Source organism: Papaver somniferum, chromosome 8 (genome assembly GCF_003573695.1).
Source record: "Papaver somniferum cultivar HN1 chromosome 8, ASM357369v1, whole genome shotgun sequence".
Taxonomy (NCBI): domain Eukaryota; kingdom Viridiplantae; phylum Streptophyta; class Magnoliopsida; order Ranunculales; family Papaveraceae; genus Papaver; species Papaver somniferum.
Genome location: NC_039365.1, coordinates 8,309,081 through 8,319,886, shown reverse-complemented (window position 1 = coordinate 8,319,886; position 10,806 = coordinate 8,309,081). Strand labels below are relative to the sequence as shown.

Sequence of the window (10,806 nt, the reverse complement as noted above, 5' to 3'; positions counted from 1 at the left end):
TTAGCTTCGCAACTAGGGAGTGACCAACAAAATCTTTCGGATCCCGGTGGTTATGACGGCCAAACCACACCGTACAATCCCATTCCTTTTCTATATCTCTTAAATGAAATACAAGCTTAAAGGGGAAATTATTCTTCCTATTACGAGTCTTGTATACCATATTAGTCTTCTTTGGATATACATAACCCTTTCTCTTATGGCTATCCTTCTTCTTGTATTTCCCACTTCTCTCGCAAACCATCTCAAAATGATTATCTGAACGTGGGTATTCCTCACCAACACACACATGTTCTTAAGAGTCGTCTCTTTTTCCTAAGAAATTGCTTCCTACGGAGATTTTATTCCCTACATAAGGACAACAATGGAAGATTAAAAGGTTCATTATAAGCAATACCCACATAAATTTCTAAAAACTAGGTGAAAAGTATTGTTTGGTAACATACCAGAGGCATTTTATAGTATTCAGACGTATCCAGACCAAGCGGTTTGGAATTTGTTGGATCAATGTATGTCACAATCTAAGGAATGAACGAAAACAAAATTGAATTATTTCAAAAAATATTAAATTACTATGCCGGGTACTAGTTCCGGCATGCTCGACGACAGTTCCGCCAAAACAACCAAATCCGGAAACAAGTGCCGGCATTCCAGAACTAAACTTGAAAAAGAGAACATAATTTTAAAAAGTACCGGCATTGTATATTCTTGAACATAAATGCCGGAATGGGTAATACCGGCATGCTCTTTACATAAGGGTTGAAGCCGGAAAGAGGCGCCGGCATGCTCGATGAATTTAAAACCACGCCGGTAATCTACTACCAAAGTGACTAATATCTGGATGTTTTTATAGTGGTACCGGCATGCTCGATATGTAAGTTTCCAAGCCGGTACCCGGTGCCGGCGTAGCCAGTAATTTATAACACACGCCGAAATACGGTACCAGCGTGCTCGATAATTTATATACCACGCCTTCCTGGATGTTTTTCTAGTGGTACCGGAATGGAAAAGTTAGAGTGAACCATGCCGGTCCGAATATTCCATGGAATATTCGGTGGTAGGTAAAAAGTTAACTGCGTGCCGGCATGGATTTTTTGGTAGAAGACCACGCCGGAAAATGTCTCAAAATGGGGGATATTGTCTGCCGGCATGTAAATAGTATGAATACCGTGCCGGTTCTGGTGGTGCCGGCGTGGTATTCATACTACGAGTATGCTGGCACCAAGCTTTTTCAGAGAAAAAATGGCGGTTTCAAAAAAAAGAGTCAAATTTTCGACCTCTTAGCAGCATTACCTGTGTGTTGGAGATGATTGTATGTTGAACTTGTTTACTTTCTTGGGTTGGTTTTTCAAAAACCACTTCATGCTCACGGAAATCATGATCCAAGAGTGTTGGTTCATCATATAATTGCAATTATGAGTTGTTATCATTAACCGAAGATTGAAGATATGATTGCTGTTGTAGTTGAGCTAAAGATTCAGCAGCTGCAATTCTCTACTCACAATCATCTTCCGTTTTCACAAAAAATTTTGCAATCAATTTTTTTTTCCTCCTTCTACTCTCACCTCACTCACACAAATTCAAATAAAAATACACACTAATCTATCCCGCAAATACTTAAGATTTTATTAATTATTATTAACCAATAAACCTGATTAGTGAGGACTAGATTATGAATTAAAAAAATAATTACACAAAGACGACCCAGATTTGATATTTGAATCCCTATTTTGTCATGTTGCCATATCCGAAAATATCAAGCCACGCCAAGCAATTTAGCTTACTAGTTTGGAGTCGGACTAAGGTAGTCCGCCACGCACAAATAATTTTTCGTAAAACACTCCCATTGGCATCTCCGTAATTACTTGCCTATCCAAGTGTATTTGCGTAAAGTGCAGAGGACATATCCGTTGCATCCACTACTAGCCGTTATATAAAAAGGAGTTTAACTCCCCAAAATCCCCAAAATACTTTTCTGAAAATCACACAAGCAGTTAAAAAAAAGAGCGAGAAAGTGATTGAGATTGAAATTGAAAGAGAAACAGAAAGAAGAAGAAGATTCATTTGGCGATCCGTATTGTAAGTTTCTGATAATCCTTCTTTTAGATCTTCTTCTACTTCTTTTCTTTATGAATTCGTTGTTTGATAATAAACCGAAGGTTTTGATTGGTTTTTCTGGGTATATAGAGGCATATTAAACATGGGTTTTTCTTTAATTTTAGAAAGATTAAGCATCATACTAGTAACTCATGAGTTTTGATTTACTTTGAATAGAAGAAAAATTGGGGGTAATAATTAGGGTTTTTGTTTACGTGAATAGTAGAAATTGGGGATTGGGGATGGTTTTTAGTTTTCTTGAGTTTTAAAGAATTATTTGGGTTAGATTTCGAACGGAAGAAAAAATTGGGGGTGAAATTAGGGTTTGAGGTTTCTTGAATAGAAGGAATCAGGTTTTATTGAGCAGATAGTTAAGGTTTATGTTGAAATAGATGAAAGGGGGTAAGATTAGGATTTTGGTTCTTCTTGAATAGAATTGGTTTTTTTTTTGGTCGATGTAAGTCTTATTATGTTCATTTGATTTTGCTGTAGAAATAATCCAGTTTGATCTACTACACTCAGGTTATAAAATGGCAACAAGAACTCTTGGAGTGATGCAAGATGAGAATTTGCATTCTCACTTTCGAGGTACGTCCCTTTGCTTTTCTAAACCTACTTTGTGTTGCTGCAATTCAGTGTGTATTGCAAATTTTAAAGTATGTAATTGTAAGGTCTAATGTTGTGTTTGTTCTTTTAGGCCCATCTCGAAAGGCATTGACGAATATTACAAATTCTTCAAAGCTATCTCCACTCAAGGCAGCATCAAAGAAGAATCTGTTGAAGAAATCTGACAATGAGCAGAATGGTCTGTATATCAAGCCTGGTTTCATCAATTCAAATGTGAAATCAAATTTCAAAGGTATGGGTGTGGGGTACTCACTGTATTAGAGTAATGAATTTGCGTGAGTGAAAATGTTTACAGAAGAATGACTCAATTTGCTAATTGTTGTTTGTAGGGGATACTGTTGGGGGAAAATCAGGACTGGGTGGTGGTGTTAGGAAACCACTGGGTGACATTACAAACTCGAGGAAATTGTCTCTTAAGCAGGAAGTAAAGAATACTAATCCTAAGAAAAGAGATGACATTGCTGGAGAGCGGTTCCTACACGATCATCAGAAATGTATTAAATCACAAAATTGTGAAATGGATAGCAAGTTGCTTCTTAAAACACTTGGATTTGATGATGGTAATTGATCTTTACTAGCTTATCTAAGTATTTCAAATAGGTTTTCTTTCATAGTTGTGTTATTAGTTTTCTTATGTATGTGTTTTCATAGTTGTGTTCTTAGTTTCTTATGAGATTTGAACTTGTAATCATGCAGATTTCTCTGTGCAATTGTCTAAGCCACGCATTGTTCCAGCTTCGTTACCACCAAAGGTATGTGTTTTGATCGCCGTTTCTTATGTTTTAGTTGGTTGAGGGTTAATTTTTTTGTCCAGTTTATTAATTAAGATGGTTATTTTGAATGAAACATCCAAATAAAATCATAGAAAAATAATGAGATTCAGGTCTGTGTTAAACCTAATTCCTGCGACCGTTTTAGGCAAAAGATGAAATCTGGGTTAGTATAGGTTTGGACTCTATACAGCTAGGCGATCTCTATTTTTACTTATAATTTGAAGTGGGCAAGTGAACTTTTCTACTTTGGTTCCCATGACACTGAAACATTCTTATATCATATTGCATTGAATTGTTGTTCTAAGCCAAATCTGGGTTAGTATAGGTATGGACTCTATACAGCTAGGCGATCTCTATTTTTATTTGTAATTTGAAATGGGCAAGTGAACTATGCTTTTCTACTTAGGTTCCCATGGCACTGAAACATTCTTATATCATATTGCATTGAATTGTTGTTCTGTGCGAAAGATGAAATCGGACTCAATTTGAAATGGGAAAGTGAACTATGCTTTTTGACGTAGGTTCCCATGGCTCTGAAACATTCTTATTTCGTAGCATTGAATTGTTGTTTTGTGTGAAAGATTAAATCAGACTCTACACATAAGCCATCTCTATCTTTATTTGAAATTTGAAATGGGAAAGTGAACTATGCTTTTTGACTTAGGTTCGTAGCATTGAATTGTTGTTCTGTGTGAAAGATTAAATGGGACTCTACACATAGGTTATCTCTATCTTTATTTGAAATTTGAAATGGGAAAGTGAACTATGCTTTTTGACTTAGGTTCCTATGGCTCTGAAACATTCTTATATTGTTTAGTATTGAATTGATGTTTTGCGCGGAAGATGAATCTGGGGTATGTTAGTCCGATTCATATTGGGAAAGTCGGGGTATGCTTGTCAATTTAGGTTCCCTTTGAAACCAATACATACTTATATTGTTTAGCTTTGAATTGTCGGTTCAGTAAATAGATGAAATGTACTGTTAAGAATATGTTAGTCTCTAGTCTCTACCTATCTTAAATCTGATTCAAATGAGAAAGTAGGGTATGCTTTCAATTACGGTTTCCTTTGAAGCCAGTATAGTATAAGGATGAAGTCTGCTGTTAGGATTATGTTAGTCTCTATTTATCTTAAATCTGATTTAAATGAGAAAGTAGAGCATGCAGTAGACTTGGGTTTCCTACAGCACGGCAGCATACTTAACAGTGTTGAAATTTTGTTTCCAGGTTGACTCATTCAGCTCTTTAAAGTCTTTGGAGTATGATGAGATTCCAGAGTTACTCTATGAATTTCGATCCCCACCTCGATGCCGCACTCCTGAACACTACAGTACCTCTCCCTCGATGGACCGATATGCATTTTCTCCTACTCTGATGTTACTTGGATCGCCATAAATGTTCAAGCTGGAACTTGTAAAGGTTTGTGGGTGTACTCTAGTAGTTACTACTACTGATTTTGGAACTTGGGTCTCTTTCTGTAGAGGTTCTGTAGGCTTACAAGTAGTTGCTACTACTACTACTACTGGTTTTGGAACTTGGATCTCTTTCTGCAGAGATTGTTTACTATTATGTTGTTTCGCGCTTTAGAAATCTAAGTAAACTGCTTACTTGGTTGATTTTGTTTGTAGTAGTGGAACTCAGTTTAGACGTTGCATTGAAAAAGAAATTCGTTCATTCCTTTCTTCTCTATTGTGAACAAGAATCATGTAATGTATTGGTTTGTTATTATTAATACAAGTTGTTTCAGTGATATAGCATTGTTTTCTTCAGACTCTTTGCAGAATGGTTGGACCTGTGAAAAATAAGTTATGTCTTATTCGGGAATTCCAAATATCATCTTCCTGAACCGTAAAGACTGATTTGGGTGAAAAACTGTGTACTTGTAACTTTTCTGAGTTTTCTCAATGGACTACTGTATCAATCATTTCATTTGGCATCTACAATAAGGTTGATGAGAATTGCTACAACATTTCATAACAAAATAGATGCAATCGAACTGCAATTGAGATCCTAATTAGGTTCAGTTAGAAGGTGCGGATGAGGTGATGGAGCTCAATCACTAGTGAGGGATTGTTCTTCTCCAAACGCGCAAGCCCAGCAGACTTGATAACCTCTACACGTAAACATTTAATGGATAAGAAGTAAGAAGTATGAAGTATCCCTCGCGAAATCTATACAAATAGCTAACTACATTGTCAGAAATCTAAATATAACACTCACCTCCCGAATTTTCATGTTTAGCTGCAAAGTTTAGACAGGCAGTTTTAAGTTGCAAACATTGGTGGTGATCTGCAAGGGCCAGTGTTGTTGCCGCAGTATCTGCAGTTATTTCTGAACATAATTTTGACTCACTCATGAGTTTCAATCGTGCAAGAACAAAGCGATCTGCAGCAACTAACAAATGTTGAATAATTGTAGTTGAAGTGCAATGAGGATCTAAATCAGAAAGTTCACGTGATTCAGGAAGTTCATCTGAGTACAAAAATAGCAACATGGCCTGCAATACATGATATAATATTAAGGTGGGCACAGAGGTAAAAATATGGATACTACTGTATTTTTGAATCTAAAGCATGAAAACAAAATAATGTACCTTAAAGGCAAAGGGATCAAACTCTTCAATGGCTACCGTTTCCGTGTCTAGAGGTGGACATCGCGCTGCGAGAATCGACTTATGGGCTTTGAAAGATTTATCGCCAACCTGAAAAGTAATATCAGAATGAGCTCCAGATTCCAGCAAACCTTTGAGATTCTGACTCAAATCTGATGGAGGTACGGGAATAACATATTGCTGCCCTTCTTCAACACGAGTTTGCACTACTCTGACCGCACAATGGATGGTAAGACAATCATCCTTGAGATAGCTTGAGGTCTCAAATTCCGACCTCTTCAGATACTTATTCCATCCCCTGAAATTAATCAATATGAAAACGTCATTAATGCACTAAGGCTAGGCCTTTCATAATATGCATCCATGAATTTGGAAGTAAATAAGTAAGAAAGAGAAGAATTGGGAGTGCAGAATGCCAGTATATACCCAGAACGTGCGTACGTACCATGTTGAGCTTTGTGTGTTAAACGTCATTGGAGTTTCAGGACTAACATAATGAACACCATATTTACTGGAGCTTTGGTCCAGTAATTTAAATTCATACAACACCCTAACTTCTTGTCCAGGGCTTATTAATTTTAGGAACACGGATACGTACTCCTTGCTATCTTCGGTATTGCCGTTTGGATTAAAAAGTACAACCCACTCATGACCACCAACTGTGAACTTGCCACTAGTCATGTATTTACCAACTCCCATTCCCTTTGCTAGAGAATATCCTTTAATCATGAGAACCTTTCACAGTCTCATGAATCCACCGCGACGAAGACATCTCATGATCATTATTAGTATTAGACTTTGAAGCTCCCGGCCTTTTTAGAGCCATGGATGATGTTTAGATATTGAAACTGGTTTAGAACGGCCAGAAGCGTGAAACAAAGAAAAGATAGTAGGAGATATAGAGAAAATTCAATCTAGGCAGGAGTGCGATCAATAGACTTGCCTCCTACTCCTTTTATATATATAAGAAAATTCTAGTTATTACCTTATTTAAAGTTTGACAACAATTGCTAAAAGTTCGACGAGGGAAAACTTTTTAGGCTGTTACCGCTCAAAAGACATAAAGGCTCAAAGTCGCATACTTCCAAGGAAACTTCTAGAAGATTAGATTTGGAAGTCTGGCAAAGTTCTGAAGAGAGCGGGAATCGGTGACCAAACAGCAAACCTCTACGTACGTACAATTTCAACACTTGCCATTGATTGGGTCAAAAATATGGCTAAGCTAGATGTTATTTAAGGTAGGTTTGCTGCATCTGTTTGTACTGACGGATCGATCCATAAGGTATCCCCATCTCCCTGTGTTGTTTGTTATTATGGTTGCCGTAAGGAAACAATTCCTAATGGAAAAGCACGATTCAAATTATAAGTTAAAGAAAATCATTGGTCTTTCTGGAGTTGATGATTTAATTTTGTCAAGGGGTACTCGTTTGTCCCTCTGATTTTGGAACGGGAAGTTAGAAACATGCAACAAGATTCTTAAAAGATATGCTTGCGGCAAAAATGCTGATTGCCTAGAAATTCATAATGGCCCAGGTCATCGCTGCAAATATTGAAAAGGCTATGCAGGAAATCCTCATCTTCAACTTGGTTGTCAAGGTACGTCGTATAAACTATATTATATGTACATTGATTGAGATTTGACAAATGCTAGCAAGGTTTTGCTGTAACGATGCAACTTCTATGATTTCCGCTAAAAATCGGACGAGGGAACATCTTTTTAGTCTTTTACCGCTTAATTCTATTGGGCTCAACGCAAATATTAAAGGCCCAATCAAATCTAACATTTAAAGGTCCAACCAAATCTAACAAGAGTCGGAGACTTCTAAGGAATATTGCATTGTAGAACATTTGTAAGTTTGGCAGAATCACGTAGATCGCTACAGTCGCGAAGAGTTGTGCAGCTTGTGCTTTAACAAATGTTCAACAAAATTCTACAGGTAGGATATTATTTAATTATGGATCTTTTTCTTTTTCTTTTTTTTGATCTATAAAGAATTTGGTATTGACGAGCTTGACCTCAAGAATCAGTGACTTTACCAATATATTACATGATATCTGTATTTATGAATTTAAGTATCTTCCTTTTTTTTTTCAAATATATTGATGTTCAAATAAAACTTAGCATCTATATGTATATTCCCTCCTTAATTCACTTACGGGAAGCGTTTTTTGAAACAGGACCAGGAATTCTTATCCCCAGTTGGAGTTAGAAAATAGCATTCTCTTCTTCACAGTCTTTGCAGAATGGTTACCTGTGTAAAAATCTGAAATATCATTTTCCTGAGTCATCGTTAGGGGTGAGCATGGGCCGGTATGTACCGGTTTTTACCTCATCCGCGTCCAATCCAATTCACTACGGATTTCAAATTTGGCATCCGCATCCAATCCAACATCCAACGGATTTGCATCTAATGAATGCACGGATGAACGGATTTGGGGGCGGATGATCCAATGGATTTGTGTTGGTTAAAATTTATAATGAAAAAATAAAGCCAATATAGATGACTTCTTATAGAACCTACAAATTTCATATATATATATATATATATATATATATATATATATATATATATATATATATATATATATATATATATAAATATAGAAGTGTCATGGACAACACTCCAAGCAAACACCTTAAAGATTCCAAAACTATCTATATATTTTCTAGAAACTATATAAATGCCCTTAACTAACGGACATGGATGTCCAACGGAATATCAAGGTTGCATCCGGGTCCAATCCGTAATCCGTTGGATTTCAAAAATTTCATCCGCATCCAACCCATTAGCGAACGGTCCGGACATCCACCCTCAAAAATACGGTTGGTCCCGGTTAAATCTGCGAATTACGGATAAAATACTCACCCGTAGCCATCATCACATGTAAACCTTTAGGCCCATCAAAAGTGAGCAGGGGAAAAACAGTAAACCTGTAACTTATTTCAATGAACTTAAATTTTGTATCGATCATTTTACTTCTTCACTAAAGATGATCAACATAACAAAATCATGATTTATAAAGGGGATACCAGTCCTATTAAGTGCTGATACTATTTCTTCGATCCAACGGTCAGGATCGGTGGGATCTTTTTATTCTATATGAAACGGTATCAACATTTAGTAGAACTGGTATCCCCTTTATAAATCATGAACAAAATAGATGCAGTCAAATTATCGAGCTACACAAATTGACCAGCATAAAAAAGTAATATAGGCTTCATTTTGCATTTACCAGCACACTGGTCTTCAATATTTCAATCAATAATCAGGGATTACTCTTCTCCAATTGTGTAGACTTCGCAACCTCTACACATAAAACATTTAATAGGTAAGATATTAAATAGTTGTTTAACCCGAAACTAAACTGACACACTTGGCATCCCTCATGAAATCTGTACAAATAGCTAACTACTTTGTCAGAAATCTAAATATAACACTCACTTCCCACATTTTCGGGCTCAGCTGCAAAGTTTAGACAGTCAGTTTTAAGTTGCAAGCAATGGTGGTGATCTGCAAGGGCCAGTGTTGTTGCCACACTATCTGTAGTTATTTCTGAACATAATTTTTCCTCACACATGAGTTTCAATCGTGCAAGAACAAAGCGATCTGCTGCAACCAACAAATGTTGTATAATTGTAGTTGAAGTGCAATGAGGATCTAAATCACAAAGTTCACGTGGTTCATGAAGTTCATCTGAGTACAAGAATAGCAACATGGCCTGCAACAAATCATGGTAAATTTATGCACAGAGGTAAAACATAGATGCTACCGTATTTATGATAACAGAATGATGAATTGTTAAAAGCCGCACCTTAAAGGCAAAGGGATCAAACTCTTCAATGGCTACTGTTTCCATGTCTGGGTTACACACCAACCCAAGAAACCGACTTATGGGCTTTGAAGAATTCGTTGCCAACTTGAAAAGTAACATCAGAACGAATTCCAGATTTCAGCATACCCTTGAAATTCGGAATCATATCTGATGGAGGTACAGGAATAACATAATGTTTCCCCTCATCAACACGAGGCTGCATTGTTTCAGCATGATTTTGCACTACTCCAATTGTACAAACAATGCTAAGACAATCATACTTGAGATAAGTTGAGGTCTCCGAGTCCGACCTCTTCACAAACTTCTTTTCCCCCCTGAAATTAATCAGTATGGAAATGTCAATGATGCACTAGGCCTTCAACTGCAATTTAAAATTTAAGAAATAAATTACCAGTCAACTATCCTAGTTAGTTGCTAAAAAAAATTAAAAAATAAAATAAACTTGGATTACCCATAATTAAAACAGCGGACGGGCCGCGAGTTATAACCCCAAAGGTGTCACTATCCATATACAAAAACTCCAACAAAACAAATTGTTTAAAAAAACCCGATTTAACATAAATTGTCTATATTAGCCTTCTAGTTTAAATCACCCCAACAAAAATAAAAAACAACCCCACCTTTAATTTTAAATCACCCCAACAAAAATAAAAATCAACCCCACCATTAATTTCTATTATATTATCACCACCACAAAATAACACCACCAGCAGAACCACCACTGTGCCGCCACCATTGACCACCGCCGTCGCCAAAAACAACCACTGTCAACCGCCGCCACCACCGTTACCGACCACCACCATCACCACCTCCACCGCCAACCACCACCGCGCCACCGCCGCCAACCACCACCGCGCCACCACCTCCA

At 37.0% G+C, this 10,806-nt stretch overlaps 3 protein-coding genes across 4 annotated transcripts in view; 1 reads left to right on the top strand and 2 right to left on the bottom strand.

Moving 5' to 3' along the window:
- The first annotated feature begins 1,940 nt into the window (after positions 1-1,940).
- Positions 1,941-5,243, top strand: LOC113304436 (protein PATRONUS 2-like). 2 transcript variants are annotated; one of them, XM_026553554.1, is made up of 6 exons: positions 1,941-2,076; positions 2,617-2,682; positions 2,792-2,953; positions 3,051-3,281; positions 3,418-3,473; positions 4,721-5,243. In XM_026553554.1, the coding sequence occupies exons 2-6, from the start codon at positions 2,625-2,627 to the stop codon at positions 4,886-4,888; spliced, it is 675 nt and encodes a 224-aa protein (XP_026409339.1). In that variant the 5' UTR covers positions 1,941-2,076; positions 2,617-2,624; the 3' UTR covers positions 4,889-5,243. The 2 variants fall into 2 exon arrangements, with proteins under 2 accessions (XP_026409339.1, XP_026409340.1); XM_026553555.1 differs by having other exon boundaries at positions 1,957-2,076; positions 2,587-2,682.
- A 274-nt stretch (positions 5,244-5,517) lies between these two features.
- Positions 5,518-6,785, bottom strand: LOC113305018 (BTB/POZ and MATH domain-containing protein 3-like). Its single transcript, XM_026554134.1, has 4 exons — positions 6,550-6,785; positions 6,087-6,402; positions 5,714-5,990; positions 5,518-5,606 (listed from the first exon to the last, which is right to left on the bottom strand). The coding sequence occupies exons 1-4, from the start codon at positions 6,783-6,785 to the stop codon at positions 5,518-5,520; spliced, it is 918 nt and encodes a 305-aa protein (XP_026409919.1).
- A 2,586-nt stretch (positions 6,786-9,371) lies between these two features.
- Positions 9,372-10,806, bottom strand: part of LOC113305017 (BTB/POZ and MATH domain-containing protein 3-like) — a 3,082-nt gene continuing 1,647 nt past the window's right edge. Inside the window, exons 3-5 of the mRNA XM_026554133.1 lie at positions 9,982-10,252; positions 9,548-9,824; positions 9,372-9,412 (exon numbers count right to left, since the gene is read on the bottom strand). Of these exons, the coding sequence (XP_026409918.1) occupies positions 9,372-9,412; positions 9,548-9,824; positions 9,982-10,252 (589 nt within the window). The remainder of the gene's footprint in view (positions 9,413-9,547; positions 9,825-9,981; positions 10,253-10,806) is intronic.